This window comes from Pan paniscus, chromosome 14, assembly GCF_029289425.2.
Source record: "Pan paniscus chromosome 14, NHGRI_mPanPan1-v2.0_pri, whole genome shotgun sequence".
Lineage (NCBI taxonomy): Eukaryota > Metazoa > Chordata > Mammalia > Primates > Hominidae > Pan > Pan paniscus.
In genome coordinates, this window is record NC_073263.2 from 37,271,963 (window position 1) to 37,295,402 (window position 23,440).

At 34.1% G+C, this 23,440-nt stretch overlaps 1 protein-coding gene across 3 annotated transcripts in view; it reads right to left on the reverse strand.

Annotated features, from left to right (window-relative positions):
- Positions 1-23,440, reverse strand: part of TRPC4 (transient receptor potential cation channel subfamily C member 4) — a 229,219-nt gene that overhangs the window by 106,064 nt on the left and 99,715 nt on the right. For all 3 annotated transcript variants that reach the window (XM_003806917.7, XM_063595763.1, XM_063595762.1), the window contains one exon: positions 3,503-4,021. In XM_003806917.7, the coding sequence (XP_003806965.1) occupies positions 3,503-4,021 (519 nt within the window). The remainder of the gene's footprint in view (positions 1-3,502; positions 4,022-23,440) is intronic.

Consider the following 23,440-nt stretch of genomic DNA (forward strand, 5'->3'; position numbering starts at 1 on the left):
TTATCCAAGAGAGTCTATGGAGGGGTTTGCTTCATAGAATGCTCCTGCGGTGAGACAAGACGTGAGATGACCTTTAAAGAGTGTGCAGGACTTAGCTATGTGAATGAAGGTTAATGAGAAAGCATTCCAAATCCTGAGAGATGGACTAAAGATAAATCTCAGACTTATTTAGACCAAACCAAGGAAAACTTTTGATAAGAAAGATATGAAGCAAGACATGCTAAAGCAGAATTTTCTTTAAGGCACATGATCTTACTAGAAAACCTTTAACATTTGAATTTAATAATTTCTGAATAACCTAAGAATACATGCTATAAAACACTACTTATGATTTTAAAAGGTATATATGAAAGTAAAATGTTATTCCTGAATTTTTTAAATAATGCTATCAGTTATCCAATGTTATTTTGCTTTGGAAAAATCTTCAATCAGAGAAAAATATGCTCTTTGATAGTAAATGCAAGATACTCCAGAACAACTGTGTAAGAATTTCGTTTTCATTTTTTTCTCCATTGAAATCTCAAAACATTTTGAAAGGAAAAAAATCCCAATACAATGTCTTTTAAAATTGTATCTTTTGGGGAGGATTGCTTGAACCCAGGAGTTTGAGATCAGCCTGGGCAACATAGCAAGACCCCATATCTACAAGAAAAGTGTCTTTTAAAAAATAACACTAATTCTTATTTTTTTGTTACATGCTATATGTTTTTTGTTATCTTTTATCTTGTATTATTAGGCTTTATCACCCTTCCATAACTTCATATTAGCAAGAATACAAACATCTTGAGAGAAGTGTTGGAAATTATTAAATGCCTTCCATTGCTTTGCTTCTTACATACTGAAGATGGGATTAGAGTTATGGCTTTTTCATAGGTTTTGACATTGAACCCACTTTTTATATTTATAACATATACAGAAGAACATAAGCAAAGAAAACATGTTCAGTAAGGAAGAACATTTTTAGTGGTTCAGGAACAAAATGGAGAATATATATTCAATGTTTCATTGTCTCTCCTAATAGGCTATAAGCTCTATGAGAGCAGAGACCTGACACCTGGGAATCCCAAGTGCCCCGTGCATTGCCTGGAATGTGTTCCGTGAAATATATGTTGAAACAGCTATTAAGGAAATTAATGCATGACCAAAGTGTATTAATTGCTTTGCAGGTAAAAATATAAATATAAATATGCAAGAAATTCAAGTTACAATTTCTATCTCGAACAACTCTTTGACAGGAATTTGGCAGCTTCAGTTAATGCAATATCATTGACAGCATTCTGTTATGAGGATATGGTAAAGGAGTTTATGAGTACTTTGTTCCCAAGCTTTCACAAAAGTTATTGTGGCCAAAGATGACGTTAAATCAGCTTCAATGCCATGACCAAAATGAGTGCAGGCAAAAAATAAATCTGAATTCATTCACTGGCTGCAGAGAGACCTAAAGACCAACAGGCGAGCAGAGCAGGCTGCGTCTGCATTCTCTGTTTCATTTCATGAATTGTACATCTTGGGAACTTTATTCCATTCAACATTTGTAGGATAATATTAACAGTGAACAGCTATGGCATAAGAGAAAATCTTTGCAATCATCGCGTCGATTCTTTAAACTCCCTTCTCCAAAGAAAAACTAAAGAAAGCAAAGCATACTACTGTGCTAATATGGATCTTTAAGAAGATTTAGGCCATATCAATATTTGAATATCTTTCAAGTCTAAAGCCTGCAATGACTTCTTATCTTCCCATTTACCACTTTGAACATCTTTCATCAATGTATCTTATCATTGTGTAGTAAAATTACTCTAGTTTCTTTAAAATATTAGATCTCTGAGTCCAAAACATAAAAACCTAAGAAAATGAGTTAATACTGCTGACAAGGACTCAAAATAGCAAATGTGATTTTAGAGTTAGAGGGAATGGACACAAAAGAAGCTGTTCACTTCAGTATTAAGGGAAAAGTTCATTTCACCTTGTTTCAGGCTTCCATGATAACCAGATTAGCTTAACTAATCACATAACTAGAGGAAAAAATTGAGAAAGCAAGTTCAGGTATCTTGAACCTTGAGTATTTAGTGAGTAGCAACAGACAAAGCAGCCAGGGCTTATATGGGATCATTAAGGCCAAATTCAAAAGAAACTGAGTACATTTTACAATTCAGAAGTCTTTCACTTTTTCTCTTTCTCTTTTCATCTTACATAGCATTTCCAAGTATTGTTCTGGAATAGATAATTACTATCATTTAAGAGTGAACAGAGAACCAATATTTTCTTCAGATAGATGTAAACAGTCTTTTGAGAACTCACTCAAACACAAAGCAATTATGCTGGCTGATTAAGGGTAAGAAGTATGAGATTCTGTTATTTAATATAGCATTTTTAATATATGGAAATTTTACAAGAAATTTATTACTCCCTTGCGATGAACTTACTTGGTTTCTTATTCCTGACAAATCAAAAAAATGAGCAAGATATGAGAAAAGTTTTAGTACTTACATCTGCTATTGTACTAAAGTCTTTTATTTTATTAATACTTTATAATAAGTATTTATTGATATAAATAAAACAATACCATATAATTTACTAAGAGTCTTCACACATCCACATATTTTACACTTCCTAAAAACCTGTGAGGAAAATGTTGTCTATATATACAGTTGTCCCCAAGCATCTGTGGGGGATTGGTTCCAGGACCTCATGTGGATACCAAAATCCATGGCTGCTCTAGCCCTGCAGCAGTTGGCCCTACAGGACCCATAGATAGGAAAAAATCAGCCTTCCATATCTGAATGTTCCACATCCTATGAATGCTGCATTTTCCATCCACATTTGGTTGAATCCAAGGATGCGGAACCTGCAGATACAGAGGGCTGATTATTTATATATATATACGTATATATATATACGTATATATATACGTATATATATATATACGTATATATATACGTATATATATATACGTATATATATACGTATATATATACGTATATATATACGTATATATACGTATATATATACGTATATATATACACACACACAGTATATATACATATATACGTACGTATATATGTATATATACGTATATATGTATATATACGTATATATGTATATATACGTATATATATATAATTTCAAATATTAAATCCATTCAGCAGGTGAGAATACTGAAGCTTAAGGAAATCTATCTGTGTCCCCCTAAAGTTACAAGACTTATAAATAGCAGAGCCAGAAATCTCAGTCTGGACATACTAAAATTCATTAGTTTTTCCATTATACCACAGTCAATGTGTACATTTTAAGACAGAGGCCAAAAACATCAATTATTAAACCATTTATTACCACTCTTCAATGTGATTCATAATTATTAATCCGGCAGGCAATAAATGTCATCCACTTACAGCCGAATAGAAAATGCTCTAAAACCCAAAACTAATTTTGTGAGTAGCAGTTTGCTTCACTGTGATTAAATTCTATGGCATTTTGATGGATCAAGTCTGGCAACACTCACCTCTTTTTGACGGTACTTAATGGCCAATTTTAGTCTTGCAAGATCATTTCCACTTTGTTCTTCTATGAGACTATTGTCATCTCGGTAATTAAGAATGATTTCCAGTTCTCTGGAACTTCTCGTCTGATCCAGTAGGTCCTTAGCAAATTGTTTGCACTGCCGTGACAGCTCTTCATACTCCGACTTGAATTCATTTTCCACCTTGCTCAGTTCCTGAAGTTCCCAACTTAACTGAAAGGCTGTGAGAAAAGGATCTTCGCTTGACAGTGCAATGAGAGAGGGACTGGCCAAGGCCTTGTAGATGTTGAGTCTGGAGCGTGAGTGACGGAGGCTGTCCACATCTGAACTGGACACGCATTCCACACAGTTACAGCGGACCTCGTGGGGTCGAGGCACTGAGACTCCTTTCTGAACCAAGAGTTTTATTATCTCATAATTATTTGTATGGGCTGCCAAAATGATTGGTGTAATGTCTGGAGTGAATTCAGAGAACTGCTTATCAAGGAGTATAGGAGGCACCTAAAAAAAAAAAAAGGCAGAGGTGATGAATATTTATTCTTTCGTTCAAGCCTGTGAATTTCATACACCATGCTATAGCAATATGGAACAGGGTTTATATGTCCTTGGCCAGTTTTTTTTTTTTTTTTTGTAAGAGAGATATGGCCTTTTCCCCTACAAAAAGACCAGACAAAATTGGAAAAAAAAAACTTTCCAATATGATGAATTATTCTTTTTTTAATCTGAATTATGACATTTTACAGCATCTTAAAATAGGTGGTTATGGAAACTCTTTACTTGATGAATGTCTTTATTTCTTTTAAATAAGCCCAACTTATTTTCCAGCTGACACTCTTTTCTTTGCTTTCTCAGAGATGTTGAGGTCCAAAATAATCAAGAAATACACTCAAAAACAGCTAATGATTTGTTTTAAACCCAAGCTCTTTCTCTGCAGTAGAAGTCCTTTAATTCCTCAATTAGGTTTTGTCTTTTGTTTGTTTTTACTGTGTTTTAGCTTCTGCTTTCCTATCATTCAGCCTAGTGACTAAATGTGGCAGCAAAAATAAGTGGGCTGGCCTCATGCTTCCTCTTTTCATCTGTGCTTTTCTGGTATATTTTCCAGATGACAAGAGGTGCTCCATAACTAGCATTACTGTTTTATTAGAAATAAGCAAGCATTGAGTTGAGTCAGCAGTGTGAATTCCACTGAATCAGGTCACCAATGTGTTTATGCACGATTTCCTTTGGGTTATACTCTAGGGATGGTAATGATGAAAATAATAATAGCCGCTATTTAGTAAGCATCTGCTAGGTACATTAACCCTCACCCTTTATTATTCACATTTTATGGATGTAGTTCCTCAGTGAGTAAGTGGAAGGTCTACAATTTGATCTGCAATTTCCACATACTTTAAAGACCTTATATAATAAACACAGGTTCACCTGTCTGACACCCAACCCTGAGTGAATTGCACTGCACTATGTTGCTTTAGCACTTTTAGTTTAATATTTATTTTTGCTGGCACAAAGCCATAGAGGCATTTATGAAAAGTTAATGCTACATAAGGGCAGTTAAACAGGCATGGCAGAAAAAAATGATGACTCACGTCACATTGAAATATGCTGCTGGAAAAATGAAGGAAACCACAAAAGGATCAGAGGAAAACCATATGGAGAAAAACGACACTCATGATGACACTTCATTAATGCTACTTTTAAATATAGGTACATTTTTATATGTGGACAATTATACACATTTTAAAGTCATCTGGCCATATAGGATATCCATTGGTTTCATGAGAAACACTAAAGATAATAGGAATGAAATTATCTATTTAAAATGTCCTTTACAGAGGTATGCAATTATTTAATAGTGAAGATGGTAATAAACACTTTTTGAAATGTGCTTATGAGTACTAGGGTGACCACACTGCCTGTTAAGATAGTGTTTTACTTTTGTGCACTTTGAGGCCGCTGTGAAGGTAAATAAAGTTTCCTTGGTCACAAGCACTGCAATCTCGTGTCAGTAAATCTGATAACCAAGATGGCTCTTAAGTGATTAAGGTTTGGGAAATGGTTTCAGTGTGCATTTGCCTGACAAAGTGAGAATTTACGTCCCAGGTGAGATGGAGTGGGACAACGTGAGATTTCATCGTGCTGTTCAGAATGGTGCAGAATTTACAACTTATGTATTATTTCTGGAATTTTCAATTTAATATTTTTGGACCACAGTTGAGCATTGGTAACTGAAACTGATGAAAGCAAAACCTTGGATATGAGGAGACTACTGTACTTTTAGTGTTTTCTGTGGCAGACAATGAGGAAAGACAAAACAATGTAACTAAGTAATTTCCTCTATTAGATGTACGTTTAAGTGACATGTAATTTGAAGGCAATTTCTGGATTCAGTACAATTTCATCTTGGATTTCTATGCTTTTTAAGCTGTTAAGAATTTCAAATTTATTAACCATAAAATATATCTTTGTAGAATATTGCAGAAAATTTTATTTTAAAAATAAGTATAATATATCCATACAGAATAGCACACATTTTTTTTCAAAAAAATAACAGTGTGAAAGTATTAAAGAGAGATATAGTAAGTTTATTAAAATATATGAGAATATACCAAGAATAAATCTGCTGTTTGAGTTTTAATACTCAATAAACCATTGCATTGGTTTGTTGAATGGTCAATTGATTGGTCAGTAATGATATGGCTTGGCTTTGTGTCCCCACCCAAATCTTATTAAGAATTTCAAATTCATTAACCATAAAATATATATTTGTAGAATATTGCAGAAAATTTTATTTTAAAAATAAGTATAGTATATCCATACTGAATAGCATATATTTTTTCAAAAAATAACAGTGTAAAAGTATTAAAGAGAGATATAGTAAGTTTATTAAAATATGTGAGAATATACCAAGAATAAATCTGCTGTTTGAGTTTTAATACTCAATAAACCATTGCACTGGTTTGTTGAATGGTCAATTGGTTGGTCAGTAATGATATGGTTTGGCTTTGTGTCCTCACCCAAATCTCATCTTGAATTGTACTCCTCATGTATACAGGGATATAGTTGGTGAGCAGCGATTGGATCATGGGGATGGTTTCTCCCATGCTGTTCTTGTAATAGAGAGTTCTCACAATATCTGGCTGTTTGATAAGTGTCTGGCACTTCCCCTTTCTTGCTCTCTCTCTCTCCTGCTGCCATGTAATATGTGCCTTGCTTCCATTTTGCCTTCTGCCACGATTATAAGTTTCTTGAGGGCTCCCCAGCTATATGGAACTGTGAGTCAATTAAGCCTCTTTCCTTTATAAATTACCCAGTCTCAGGTAGTGTCTTTATAGAACAGTGAAAACGGACTAATACAGTAAATAACTATTTTTAAATTACATAATTATAATTATTTTAGAGCTTGCTCTTACTCTAAAATGTATTCTAAATTTAACATTATATGTTGTCTTTACCATTAATTGCCTGGCACCCAGCTGGTCATAGATTGTTAGACATCGGGAACTGATTGTCTTAGCTGGACTCCATGGGGGACTCTGCTGGGACACTGACTCAGCCAGGCAGGCAAAATATTAGTGTTTATCTAGGTCTCAGGGGACAGGTTTGGGTCCTCTCCAATTGCATGAAGACAATAAAAACAGAACAAAAGTGTTTTAAGAAAATAATTGCCTGTTACGGAGTACTAACTATATGCCTACATCAATTATTACATGGTTTTTGAAAGTCTGAGGTTTTCTTATTCTCTCACCACTTCTACATTTATTATATTGCATTCTTCTGTGTATGAAAGTTCTCCATCTTCTCCTTTTTGTTGTTGGATATTGCTATGACCCCATGAATTCTTTCTTTTATTTAATATATTGTGATTCATTGCTATCACTATTCATTTTATACTTGTTATTAAAGTATAACATACATATAGTAAAATGCATAAATATTAATATACAGCTTGATGACTTTTAAAAATCTGAACATGCTTAGGTAACACAACCCAGATTAAAACCTAGGAGAGTGTCTGCACCTCACAAGCCTCCCACTTGTTACTCTTCTCAGTTATTACTTTTCTCAGATATACTCACAGATTTAATGATTATCAGTATAAGTAACTTTCACACACTTTAAAAATTTTATATAAATAGAATCACAAAATATGTACTCTTTATGTCTAGCTTTCTTTGTTCAACTTTAGCTCTTTGAAATATATTCCTCTTGTTAGTAGCAAAAACTGTTGCTTCAATTCTGCGAAATATTTCAATTTCTATTTTATTTCATTTCATTGTTAATGACATTTTTATGGTTTGCAGTCTGGGGCCATTAAGAATATTGCTCTTATGAAGATTTTATTTCTGTTTTGAACATGAAGGAATAACGTACATGTATGTTGATTTTGTTTCTAGGTACAGAGTTTTTGTGTCACACAGTTTTCTTAAGCACTGATACCAACTTGTCTGCCCACTGCAATTACATTGGTTTTATTTATTATATTTATGCCATTTGCAAATAACTTTTTTATTTATTATCAAAAATGAGTGTTGAATTTTGTCTAATGCCTTTTCTGTTTCAATGGATATAATCATATAATTATCCTCCTTAGTCCTAAAAGTATGGCAAATTATATTAATAAGTTTCTGAATATTGAAACATTCTGACTTTCCTGAAATGAATTCCATGTGGTCAAATGCATAATGTTTTTACTTTGGCAATTTTTAAAAAAATTATTATTGTACTTTAAGTTCTGGAGTACATGTGCAGAATGTGCAGGTTTGTTACATAGGTATACACGTGCCATGGTGGTTTGCTGCACCCATCAACCCGTCATCTACATTAGGTATTTTTCCTAATGCTATCCCTCGCCTAGCCCCCAACCCTCCGACAGGCCCCGGTGTGTGATGTACCCCTCCCTGTGTCCACGTGATCTCATTGTTCAACTCCCACTTATGAGAAATATTTTGGAATCGATTTTCCTACGAGAGATGGATTTCTAATCTTCACTGTGCTGTCTTTATCAGATTCTGGTATCAATGTGAAGTTTTCTTCGTTAAAAGAATAAGAATGCTTTCTTCCTATAGAAAATGGAGACGTGGCATTCATAACCCCTTCAAGAATGGACTTGCTGTCCGGCTACCAAGAGTGTAGTCTACCAGCAGCCTCCACCTGCTAACCGGTTCAGGTTCTTCCTCAGTTTTAAAATGCAGGACAATGGAAGAGCAAGCAGAGAGGATGGACAGGGCCCAGCTATTTCTACTCAGCATAGGACATGGCTTGCTAGGCAGCCGTATCCTCCGGAGCTCCTGTTTACAGTGGCAGGAACATTCATCAGCTCTGCATCAGGGTCTAATGGCTTCCGCTTCCCAATCCTGCTTCTTTTGCTTTTACTTTCGAAGATGCTATTCAAAATATACACAAATGTAGGAAAATGTACATTTTATTTTTGTTTTGAAATGAGAAAAGAATGAGAGAGGGAGAGAAAGAAAGAGAGAGAAGGGTCTGACAAAAGACTTTATGGTTAAAGGAAAAGGGGACCCTATGGTTACTATAAAATTATTAATATAAAATGTAAGCCATTCTAAAGAAAAGGACGGGTCTTCGGGATCTTCAGTTCTTTCCCTCCACTACTGCAAATGTGATTTTTCTAATATAGCAACAGCTTCAGGCAATTCTCTTTCTTAAAACGGCTTATAATTACTTTGATTGATTCAATAATTTATTCATATATTGAATCAACAAATATTTACTGAGTCTATTGTCTGGCACTGCATTAGATGTAGAGAATTAAGAAAAATGAAGATAAAGCAATTCATATCCTCACAGAGATGACTGTGTATTTGACAGAAAACTGGAGCACAGATTTCCTGTATCTCCCAAGCAAAGTGAATCAAATGTTTATTTACTTCAAATCCAACATCATGGTAGGTATCATGAGAAATACACAGAAAAATAAGAAATGAGTATTTGCAGTGTCACATCAGATGATAATAATTTGAAACTTTCAGTTCTAAAAATTTGCCAAGTACTTTCCAAAATCTCAGGGTAGTTTTTCTGCTATATATAGCAGAAAGCTTCACATTGATACCAAAACCTGATAAAGCAGAAATATATATATATATATATATATGACTGATAGAGTTAGAATACAATAACTGTAAAATCTGCTATGAGCCCTAGAACATAAAAATTATTTGCTAACTATAATTTTTTTGTTCAGTATTAACAAGAATACGGTACTGTGCAACATTTTACTTTCCTTAGCAAGAAGTGAATAATTGACATACTTGGAGCAGAAAACTGCAGATGCAAACTGTTCTTTTGGAAGCGTTAGAACATTAGGCTGCCATTCTTTTTCTACTTGGCAAAGTGCCTAGCAGATAGTTGGTGTTCCACACATGACACATCGATTTATTCTGCACACAGGTGACTGCCATTTCTGTAGGGCGAAGCCATTAAATCAGACTTCCAAGCCTTCCAACTAGAAACTGAGTCAATCTCAGACGACAAGGAAGAGCCAGTCACAGATACCGAAACAATGCAAGCTAAAGTGACCCCCTCAAGATTTTGCTCTCAGGAACTAATCTCTCTCTAGAAAGACCAAAATACCACCTCTGCCCCCCTCCCCCTCCCACACCCTTTTTCTTTGCTAAGTTTTCCCAGCTCTTCTTTCAGATTGTCCTAGTGTTACAGCCTTTCATTTGTACACAAATGGTCTTTGGGGTATACAGAGACCTAAACTCCCCAGTCCTTTTCCCTAGATGGCTGGTACATTTAGCTTATTTCAGATGTTATGTCCTAGGATTACAGATTTGCAGGTGCTCAAACAAACAAAAAAAAATAAAGAAAATAACTTCACTAAATCTTATAACAATAAATCAAGTCACTTTAATGGCTTTCATTTAATCAACAAATAATTACTATATATGAGCAATGTGCAAGGCAATGTGCTGGGTGGAAAAAGGTGTTTTGTCCTCTAGAAGCATAACAGAAAATTCCTCTCTTTCTCCCTACACATACACACACACACACACACACACACACACACACAGAGTATAATACTATAGAAATGATTTTAATGTAAGAACTCAGCAAATGCTCTAAGAAGAGTATGAATAAAACAAAGGGGAAATTAATTTAGAGATTTTTTTAATCAGAAAAGGATTTGAGGAGGTGTTTATATTTACACTGGTTGGAACTAGCAATGTAAAACAGATATAAGAAAATGACAGCATCAAAGAGAAGACATGAGAGATACATTTATAAAAATACTTTCTTTAGAGTATAGTATAAGTCAAGAAAGCTAAATAATTTTAAAATGCTTCAATGTAGATTAGGGCAAGATTAGAGATGCTTTTGAATAGCATTATTTTATAAATATTGGTGACATTATAGAAGAATTTAGCCAGGAGAATAAGGGAATAATTTCTAAGTAGTAACATTATTCTAGTATATTTTGAAGAATACATTAAAATTGGAATGGTTGGAGGCAGGTAAAGAAGGCTGATAGCTATTACATTTTGAATTAGATTTGTAGCCATGGAAAAGGAAAGGATATGATTGCACCCTGCCAGACAGGAAAGATGAGAGACAGAGAAAGAAAGAGAGAGAGAGAAAGAGAAAGAGAGAGAGAGAGAGCGAGCACAGAAACATGAGGTAGAATTAATTTAAAGCAAACATGTCAGAGAAGAAGAGATCTCATCCAGATGATGCCCTGAGAGTCCTCTGAGTTCAGATTTCTGTTTCCCTAATGTTCACGTGTCTGGGATGGAAAGGTGAACACAAGTGCATTGCAGAAGCTGCTAATGCAAATTTGCACGTTCTAGCACTGGAAAGGCACTTTCAGAGAACCCTTGCATCCAATTAGGGCCAATGGCCTTTCCCTCTCTCTTCTGTCTTTCAGCTGACTATGAGTAAGGGTTGATAAAGAGGCTCTTCTTACTGGTTTTCCAGGGAAGCCGAGCCTGCCACCTCAAAGCACCCCCGCTATGGAGAATGGGCGATACTGAAGCTATGGAGAGGGCAGCGAAAAGCTATGACTCAGGGACTCTGGTTGACTGCAGCTGAGGCAATTATCAGTTAATTATCAACTTTACTACCTATTTCAATAATTTAAGGAAGTCTAAAATATAAGTCATTTGACCTCACAAACATTTAGAAAACCCAGAAAATGGGCTTGCTGCCCCTTTTCACGCTTCGTTCTCAACGCAGTCTATTTTATATCTCAATCCCTCTCCTTTGCTTTATTCAATGTCTCCCATACACAACTCTTCCTCCTTCCTTTTGTGGTTCCATTGTTACAAGTGAAGAGGACATTTTCCTAACACATGAAATAAATAGGTCATTGTAGGCACTCAATAACTACTACTTTTCCACTATTCTTCTCAAATTTATAAAGTTTTCCATCTAGCATATTTAAGGACATAACCCTGCAGATGAAAATCACACTGTGTTTTATTTATTTTGCTCAAGTAAAATCTATAGACGTAAAGGCATTACACCCAGGAAAACATATTGGCATTAAATTATATACTGACATTCCTAAGAAGCAAACCATATACTCCAAACAAACTACTTTTTAAAAATAAATTCCAAGTTATTGAATCACAAATTTCACTCAGCAATCCATAACAAAAGTAGAAGAGGCAATTAAAAGAAGACCCTGAAATTAAACCAAATAAATCCCCCTGTTTTTTGTATTGTGTAACTAACCATAAGGTTGCTTTGGCTTTTATTCTGTCCAAACTTTATAAATGTATCTCTTCAATATTTTTTCTCAATTTTACTGCAAGATTAGTTACATTAATAACTGAATTATTTTGATAACACACAGCATTAAATGTTATTGACATATACAAGCAACCATTAACTTATAACTGATTGCTATTCTTAAAATGTATCTACATATTTCACCTTGAAGTGACTCAGCACCAATGTGAAGCACCTATTTTAAAATCCAGAGCCTGATGTTTTACCCAAATGTATTAAGTTAGTGCAAAAGTAATTGTGTTTTTTGCCGTTAAAAGTAATGGCAAAAACCTCATAGAAATTTATCTCTGTCACTAAAATATACATGTTTGAACCATTATTAATACTGAAGTCAAATTTTTTGGAGAGAAATTCATTCTGAAGTGACATTCATACAATTTAAGGGTATTCATTCTATTAAATTCAGTTTTTATAAAATAGTTATATTGAGTAAAAACAATTTACTGACATAATACTGTTAGGCGTACACTAGATTTTAAGAATAAATGGATACATGTCCTAACCTGGCTCTTTTTTTTTTTTTTTTTTTTTTTTTGAGACGGAGTCTCGCTCTGTCGCCCAGGCTGGAGTGCAGTGGCGCGATCTCGGCTCACTGCAAGCTCCGCCTCCCGGATTCACGGCATTCTCCTGCCTCAGCCTCCCGAGTAGCTGGGACTACAGGCGCCCGCCACCACACCCAGCTAATTTTTTGTATTTTTAGTAGAGACGGGGTTTCACCGTGTTAGCCAGGATGGTCTCGATCTCCTGACCTCGTGATCCTCCCGCCTCGGCCTCCCAAAGTGCTGGGATTACAGGCGTGAGCCACCGCGCCCGGCCACCTGGCTCTTTAAAAAAAAAAAAAAAAAAGAAATAGGGTCTCACTCTGTGGCCCAGGCTGAACTAAAGTGGCATGAACACCAATCACCTCCTTCCTGGGCTCAAACAATCCTCTCCCTCAGCCTCCCAAATAACTGGGACTACAGGCATAGCACCACCATACCTGGATAATTTTTTAATTTTTTTATTTTTAGTAGAGACAGGGTTTCACTATATTGTCCAGGCTGGTCTCAAACTCCTAGGCTCAAGTGATCCCGCCTCCCCTCAGCCTCCCAAGTAGCTGGACTACAAGCATAGCACCACCACGCCTAGATCATATTTTTGTAGGGACAGCATCTCACTATATTGGCCAGGCTGGTCTTAAACTCCTAGGCTCAAGTGATCCTCCTACCTCAGCCTACCAATGTGCTGGGATTACAGGCATGAGCCACTGCACCCACCTGGCTCTATTTTTAATTAGCTATATAATCTTGTGAAAGTCTCTTAAAGATATTAAGGGGCATTAGTTATACACAAAGGAATATCCCTTGTTACATGAAACTTCTGCGACTCAAATGCCTTTTTAAAGTTCTGGTTGATAGTAAAATAATAGAAACTTTATGAAAGAGGTGTTTCTTTTTTCAAGGGCTTCAATAAAAATGTGCTAAGTTCTTTAGCTTCCCCTTGTGTTTAGCATCATTGTTTTACTCTAACATAGTCAAAAGCAACACTTAAAAAAACCCCTCAGGATTATAAGTATAAAATTTATCTCTTTCATACACAGAGACTGTTTGATTTCTAATTCAAATCAACACAAGAAATTTCAGCTTAGTTATATTTAAAATTTTATATAGAGTTATATTTAAAAATTTATTTGACAACAGTAATTTAGAACCTAAATTTATATACATATGTGTGTATATGTATGTACATGTGTGCACACACGCATACATACACACACATGAACACAAACTACTTATACAAAAGCAAGTGGTTGTCATATGAATGAAGAAATCTATAGATGAATGGATGAATGGATGGATGGATGAATAAGTTAGGTTACAATCTTATCTAAACAAACTCGAAAGTATTATTTTAGGCTCAAACTTCTGCTTTAAAAGACTAAACAGAATTCAAATTTGCACTTATACAGACAAAAAATTCTTTGTTAGTCTAAGCCTAGGGCTAATAATTTACCAGAATGTTTATGAAGACTGGTGGATAAGAGAAAAGACTGTTGTGCTTTTTACTTCTTCAGAGTGGTTGCAACTTTAAATACACTAATAGCTTTTTTTTTTTTTTTTTCTGAGGTAGAGTCTTGCCCTGTCACCCAGGTTGGAGTGTAATGGCATGATCTTGGCTCACTGCAATCTCCGCCTCCCAGGTTCAATCGATTCTCCTGCCTCAGCCTCCCGAGTAGCTGGGATTACAGGCAGGCACCACCACAACTAGCTTAATTTTTTGGATTCTTAGCAGATATGGGGTTTCACCATGTTGGCCAGGCTGGTCTTGAACTCCTGAACTCAGGAGACCTACCCGCCTCGGCCTCCCAAAGTGCTGGGATTACAGGCGTGAGCCACCGTGACTGGCCTAAATACACTAATAGTTTGATTTGATGTCTGATGAAACATTGATCCAGAAAATAATTATAATAAACAGCTTAAAAGAAATTCGGCACGATTACATACATATGGCTCTAAATCAGGAGATTTTAAATTTTTGTGTGCCATGGATTTCTTTGGAGATCTGAAGCATCCTGTGTACCCTAATTCAGAAAGAATACTATTTCTAAACAAAATCCGTAGTATTATACATAAAAATATATTTAAATATATTTAAAATACGTTAAAAAACAAATATGCAATGTGGTAACATGTATGCCTATTAGTACCTTAAATAAAAGTTACACTGGAAGATAATTAGACTACTTTTGAAATAATAAACATATAAGTATATCAGATATATAGTGTAATAGTGATATGATAGGAAAATATCTATGATTTCTACTATTGACAAAGACACAGTCACTGCTAGGGAAACTGACTTTTGGCCTACATTCATAATTGAAGGAAATTACATATTCCATTTAGAAGTCAGTAAAACTAAAGATATAATTTTTCCCATCTTAGTTCACAGACATCTTTGAATTCTATCTAGCACATCCCTAAGTTAAGAAGCTCTTAAGTCTAAGTAAATTAGACTTGGAAGACAAATACAATTTTTAACTGGAAAGCACAAAGCAGATAGTTGTTTTTTAGGAGAAGTAATTGGAAAATTCGGAGGACTTTCTGGAAAGGAATGTATGATATTTGAAATTTTTAAAAAATTACATTTATATTTATTAAAAAACCAGAATGTTCTATTATCATAGATGTCCTAGAGTATCAAGTTGAAGAAATAAATCACAACACACACACACACACACAAATATTTACTTCATGCAGAAAAATTCTGGAGATCTGGGGAAAGATCCAGAAGATCTAAAATGTAAATAAAAGTTACTGAAAGATAAAGAACACCTGGAGAAAAGTCAAAAGTGAGGCATAAACAACCAGAGAAATTTCTTATTCTAAGCAAATGATGAGTCTGTGCACTGATAGTATTCACCAGGTATTTGGTTAAAGTAATGAAAACAATTATGTACGATTAAATATATTCTGGGGAAATCCCAAATTGGTGGATAGGGTTCAAGGTTGGAAATTTTCTTAAAAATAGCGCTTTATTTTACTGAGTCTCTTAGGTACAACATAGATCTTCCTTAATTTACTTGACATGTGGGCCTGTATATTTCAGTTAGGGGTAATTGGCGTATTCACGTAAGTTACTGACTTTTGGCTTCCATATTATTTTAAAATCATTGTATATATAACAACTTTTATTTGTTGCAGTTCTCTGCTTTAGTTTTGTATTTTAAATGAGCAATAAACAAAAGTCTTGTTTGCTAACAAAGTAAGAAATCCTATTCTACATAAACAAAGATCAAACAAGAAAGAAAATAAAATGTAAAATTTTCTGGTAAGGACACCACTAAAATAATTGTTAGTATGTTGAATCCAACAGTATATCAAAGGAATTATGATATTTTTAGCTATCATTCATTATGGTAAATAATATTTTTCAATGTGATGATATTGTATGTGAAACAGAGTTTGAAGAATTTCATCACTATTCCTAGAAATGATAAGGATTATTTACCAAAACCAGTAGCAAAACTCGTAATAAAGAGTGAAAACTTTTTTCATTAAAATTAGAAATAAGATGGAAATGTTTATTCTTATTATCTTACTCATCATTATTTTGGAGTTTCTATATAATGCAATAAGATTAGAAAATAAAATATTAAGAAACAAGACAAACTGTTCCTGTTTGGCAAATTACATGGTCATACATTTTGAAAAACTAAGAGACTTCAAGTTTAGAAGTATTAATAAAGCTTAATTTGACATGTGTATGCAGTACAAAAATCTATACTTTTCTTAACATTAGTAATACAAGTTATTAACAGAACTGATTACATACAGAAAGAAAAAAGTTGGACATTATTAAGTGACAATGGATATAATAAGTGTGAATAGATTATAGAAAAAATAAAACCTTATAGGGCATAAAATAAAATCAGAAATATAGAAAAATTATTCCGTTAGTGGAAAAGAAGACTTCATATCAGAATTATGTTGATTTTTCTTACAATAAATATATGCATTTAGTATCATTTCATTAGAATAGTTTTGTTTATATTGTTTTATTTATAACTTAATAACATTGTTATATTAATTGATATGAAGGAATATATATCCAAGAATGGCTAAAAAATTATAAAATTGAGACTATAATTCAAGAATATAGTGAGAGATATGAATCACTTGAACAGAATTTTGACCAGAGTTACTTTTGATTATGTATTTATAGTTTATATGTGAAAAGTTAAATTTTTATTTATTTGAAAAAGCAGTTCATTTACTAACTGGCACTAAAACAATCTTCTACCCAAGCAAAGTTAGGCTATTCATCTCCTGTCATAACAACAAATTTGAGATGGGGTAAATATTTAAATGTAAACAACAAAAGGCAACAAAATTTTTTTTTGTCTGCCCTGAGATTGTCTGCCCTGAGATTGAGAGCTCTTAAAGCAAGATTGTAAACACAGAATGAAAAACCACATATTTTGTTATACAATTCTTGAGTGGAATGGCCAAGGATACCATACATACATAAAAAAAAAATAAGCTACTAAACTACGATAAAATGCATTTGCAACATATGAGACATACTTAACATCACACACAGAAAAAATGTAAATAAAAAATCTTATAAGTAATCCAACGGATCAACAGTTATAAGCAGATATTTTACAGAAGAAGAAAATCAAAGGGCCAGAAATATAAGAAATGATGATTTTTCTCAATAGTCAAGGAAAAACAAATAAAAACAATAATGAAATACAAATATTTGTCCATCATATGGTCAAGTTTGAAAAGCTATGGAGACAGGCTCCCCCATTCATTGAAAGCTAGAGGGATAAAATTATTACAGCTTTATGGGAGAGTATGCGGTATTTATACAAATCTCGAGAAGTCTTACCTCAGGAAATGCTTCCTACAGAAAAGCAGGGACAATGAGAATATTTCTTACATTTATTTCATCAATTTGTGTCCTGATGGAAATTTGGACATCACCTCAATGTTTTTCAAAAGAGAAAAGTTTGAACAAATTGTAGAAACATATTCTTGTGTGAAATATTGTGATGCCATTGAATATTTGAATTAGCAGTAATGTTGTATGTATCATTCCAGAGAGATGCTCCTGAAGTTTCATTTTGTCATGCTAGAGAGTTGTAGAATAATTATTTATATAAAGATTCCTTATTTTAGGCTCTTTAAACATTAGTTGAGATTCTACTTTCTATCAGACATTGTCCTTAGTATTATCTCTATCTGAACTACTTTATTTGATGTGCAAAATCCTCTATAATTAGGTCAATCTCTATATTAAAATCTACTGTGCACTACACTTCAGTATGCTTCCCATGGTCTCAGCATTTCACCATTAAACTTTGCATACAGCTTTTTAAATTGGAGTTTGCCTTTTCCCTCTCACTTATCCAGTTCTGCCACTGAGAACCCATCTTAAGTATTATAATTTTTATAATGTCCTTTTGTAAAATTGAACTGTCATTGGGCTGCTTTTTTGCCTTTAACGGAGGAAGGGGGAAGGGAAGGTATTATAACTTTCCTACAAGTCAAGAGGAACCCATTTTCAGAAAAGGAGTTTCTAAGAATAGTAAGGAGGATGAGTGCATACTCCACAACTGCAGATTCCCTTATTTCCCATCAAAGGCTCTTATTACAAGATACATCTAACTTTACCCAAGCTTTAGTACAAGTCCATGGCCCACAGGCTGTATGTGGCCCAGGACAGCTTTGAATGCAGCCCAACACAAATTCGCAAACTTTCCTAAAACATTATGAGATTTTTTTGCAATTAAAAATAATCTCATCAGCTATTGTGAGTGTTAGTGTATTTTATATGTGGCCCAAGACATTCTTCTTCCAATGTGGCCAAAGGAAGCCAAGAAATTAGACATCCTGCTTTAGTTAGTGATGCATCCAGTATAAATAATGATAACTTAATATCAATAACTACTTTTACTTCTTGTACAGCAAATATTCACTTGAAATTGCACAGACTATTCTTTATTGGAAGCCTATTTTCTGTCTACTTTGAATTAAAAATACCAGCAAAGACTTACAGAGTTGACTTGAAAAGGTATATAGGGCACATAGTAAATACAATCCTATGATTGAATGACAGATTTATCTTAGAAAAAGGACACGTGTTGATACAAATGAACAAGGATCTGGCTAAAACTACTTCAATTAATTGATGTTGTAAGTGCAAATATACTTGGAGTCTGATGATGATAACATAAGCAATAGCTAACCTGTATGAAACACTTGCCATGTGCCATGCCCTGTGTGGGGAGCTTGTTATACCTCATCTCAGTCAATCCTCAAAATAATGTTTACATGTACTATTATTATTATCCTCTTTATACAAAAGAGAATGACAGGCCTCAGAGCAGTTCAGTAACTTCCTCATGGTCATACAAAAATCCATGCAGCCTGACTCCAGAGTCTAAATTCTTCACCAATAGATGTTATGTCTTCTAGGTAAGGCAGTTGCGGCATCGTGGGAACAGCTCAGGTAGCAAGAGTAGGAACATGTCCGTTAAATCCTGCCTCAACCATTTCTAGCTGTGACAAAGCCAGTTAACTTCCCCACTTTTCTATTTTCTCATTTCCAAATGTAGTCATTTATTCAAGATATTTCTCATTAAGGAACAAGAACTGAAGAAACATATATCAAAGCCTTCTCAAAGTTAGTTCCCATAGGGCTGTGGTGAAGATTAAATGTGAAAGCATGTTGTAATCTATAAATCACTAAATAACGTGGAGGTACTAGTGTTATGTGACAGTACTAGGATTGTTAGGAGCAAGACCAGAAAACGGTCTTGTTCAGTTTGACCAGATTCATTTGTTTCTCCTCACATAAACACAGTCCCAATTATAGTGCTTGATTCATCTGAAAGGTAGAACAATAATTTCCTGGCGGGCCGATTTTGTAAGTGTAGATGTCAAGGTTTAGAATGCATGCTTTTTGTTGCTGAAAATTTAAGCTGTGTATCTCCTGAAATGGCATCTGCTTCTTTATTGTGTACTGCTATATATACATCAGGAATAACAATTAAATATTATTTGTATTTTAGGTAAATACTGGAGAAATATATTACAACTCTTAAGGAGACATCAAACAAATAGCAACTTTAAATCACCAGCAGGTTGGACTAGGATGAATCACTAAGGGAACTTGAGGGTTATTATCACTAACTCTTAGATTGTTTAGTTGACAGACTTCACTTTTCTTTTTAAAAACTATATAATACTGACTTCTACAATGGTTGAACTAGTTTACAGTCCCACCAACAGTGTAAAAGTGTTCATATTTCTCCATATCCTCTCCAGCACCTGTTGTTTCCTGACTTTTTGTTCAACCATTGTGGAAGTCAGTGTGGCGATTCCTCAGGGATCTAGAACTAGAAATACCATTTGACCCAGCCATCCCATTACTGGGTATATACCCAAAGGACTATAAATCATGCTGCTATAAAGACACATGCACACGTACGTTTATTGTGGCACTATTCACAATAGCAAAGACTTGGAACCAACCCAAATGTCCAACAATGATAGACTGGATGAAGAAAATGTGGCACATATACACCATGGAATACTATGCAGCCATAAAAATGATGAGTTCATGTCCTTTGTAGGCACATGGATGAAATTGGAAATCATCATTCTCAGTAAACTATCGCAAGAACAAAAAACCAAACACCACATATTCTCACTCATAGGTGGGAATTGAACAATGAGAACACATGGACACAGGAAGGGGAACATCACACTCTGGGGACTGTTGTGGGGTGGGGGGAGCAGGGAGAGATAGCATTAGGAGATATACCTAATGCTAAATGATGAGTTAATGGGTGCAGCACACCAGCATGGCACATGTATACATATGTAACAAACCTGCACATTGTGCACATATACCCTAAAACTTAAAGTATAATAATAATAAAATAAAATAAAAAAAAGACACTAATCTGCCCTTTAGCAAAAGGGGTTATAAAGGATTTGTAAAGATTTCACCTTATGGTCAAATTGGTTAAGATTAGATGGAATCTTTTATAAGGTTTCATTTAAATAAATTTGGATTAACATTAATAAAGTAATGCAAGGGTAAAATTTGGCCTTGAACAGGATTTTTGTGCAATAGTAAAGGCTAATGAATGGTTAAAAAAGCTATATAATATATACGTATATATATTACACTGAAGGGGAATCTACTAAATGACATTTAAATAAAATGTTAAGTTTGTTGAAAATTTGAACTGTTTGACATTTCAAAATTTGAGATGGAGAAGATGAGGAAGGACCAGTAAAAGATATTGAGAAAATAGATGGTAAAGTAGGCGAAAAAGGAGAGTGTGAAATCCTGAAGTACTAAGGCACATATTGAGGCCGGTTGGTAGCTATGGTGGTGGAAGCATATGGAAGTTTTCCCACGATTGGTTTTACTTTCTTAGTAAAATAGAAAACAAGGCATCACCTGAGGAAGAGGAGAAAAGAATTGCGGAGCTTGTTGAAGAAAAGATAGATAGAAAAAAAATGAATGAATCCCCTAGGCAAGTGGGAGGGTACCCAGGAAATGTAGTAAGATTGCTAGGTGCCACTGAGCACCCACTTGAAATTAGTGGTCATGCCTTTAGAGTAAAACTAGCTGAAATGGTTATATGCTTTCCTCAGCCCTCTCTGGCCACCTGAGTACAAGCATACAATAGGCAGAGATTGGACTAAACCAAAAATGTAATTTTACCAGATAATATTACAAAATGAGTGAGGCAAACTTGTCTTCAGGTGGGAAACCACAAGGATGAACCATTGAATTTTAAATCAGGGAAGTAATATCACAAAGGATGAGGGTCAGAACATATTGGAGTATGCGTGGGTGCTAGATAGAGTGAGCAGGGAAGAAATTTTGACGTTGGAGGTAGAACAGTTAATGATAACACCGAATCCAAGTATGGCCATAGTAGGAGGTGACTAACGCATGATGAAGTTAAAGATAAATGTCTGGGAAGAAGGAAAGTAGGTTAAGGAGGCCAGTGTAATTCTAGCATTGTCCAGGTGTACAGCCAGAGAATCTGGATAACACCATTGTTGAGGAGCATGACAGTAAATCTGATGCTAAAATCCCCAAGCAATGAGATTCCATAGAATATTACTACTGGGGTGGAGACATTAAAAAGAAGCAACAGCTGAGTATGAACAAGGCCCAGTGGTGTGACGGATGCCTGCAAGGGAGACTCAGATTTCAGCTAGAAATGAAGGGGCTTTCAATAAAGTTTTCTATTTTTCCTCTTGAAACTCCCACACAATGTTCAGTTAGACAACTCAAATGTTTGTTACTGTTGAAATACTCTCTTTTTATAAGTATATATTATATACATTTTTCTATAATTATACATTTGTATATAATTTTAAATTATAATTTCCTGATGCTAGTGTTTATAATGTATAGACCAACTTTGATTAGTGTCTAAAATTCATTTGAATTTTATATATTAATATTTTATGCTATGACTCATAAACTTTCATATTGGTTACAATAATTTATCTGTAGATGATGTTTTGTTTTTATGTAGACAAATTATCTGAACATACTTTTAAGCTTTTTCAGTCTTCATATCTTTTTTGTTTGTTTGGTTTTGTTCAAACCAGGGCCTCCAGTAGAGTTGCATAAAAAGCAATAATGAGAAAGCTCATTTTACGGATATTAACATGAATGTTTGTAATATTTCACTTTTCAGAATGATATAAACTGTAGATTTTTTGTTACATTCTTTTAATCAAGTTAAGGAATATCTTTTGTCTATTCCATTCTTGGTTTGCTAAAGTTTGTTTTGTTTTGTTTTGTTTTCCCCTATCATTGATAGATATAAATTTTATCAAATGCTTTTTTTTTTTTGCATCTAGTGAGAATCATGTGTTTCTTTCACCTTTATCTGTTAAGGCAGTGAAATAAATTACTATATTTTTCTAATTTTTGCTTAAGATTTTTACACTTATATTTTTGAGTGAGATGAGCATATTTTTTTTCTTTCTCATGTTGTCCTCTTCAGGCTTTGATGGTAAGGCATATTTATAACATTATAAACATTTGTGAAAGATTGAAATAGTATGTTCCTTGAATGGTAGGGCTTATCTATTTTTTATTATGTCTTAAATATGTTAAAATTTTTGATCTATCATATTCATTTCAAATATTTTAGCCAGGTTCTAATTTCTGTGTGGAGTTTTACTATAAAGATTGTTAATGTTACTTTCATCTTGATTATCAAATCTATCAGTGTCTTTTCCCCCAATATTGTTCAGTGTAGACCAGGTATTAATTCATTAAAATAGGGCACCAACCTACGAGAATGAACACTAGGCTTAAAAGCATGTCCACAGGATTTTTTAATAGGCTAAATATCTGCTTACTTTAAGCTTTATAGTCTTGTTCATGTGCAACCAAACCAGTAACACTGGCAAAAGATTTAATGTTCATCAATATGTTAAATTGATTACAGTGTGATCTCTTTTAATCCATGTGGAATTCAGCTGTTATTTGACATGCATTTCTCCCCTGATAGATTTTAAAGTCTTTTGAACATCATTATAATAGTTACACAATATTTTAATTAAAATACACAGTAATTTAGCTAGTTACCACCTAGAATTTTAGAGTGTATATTAAAATCTCCTGTATTTT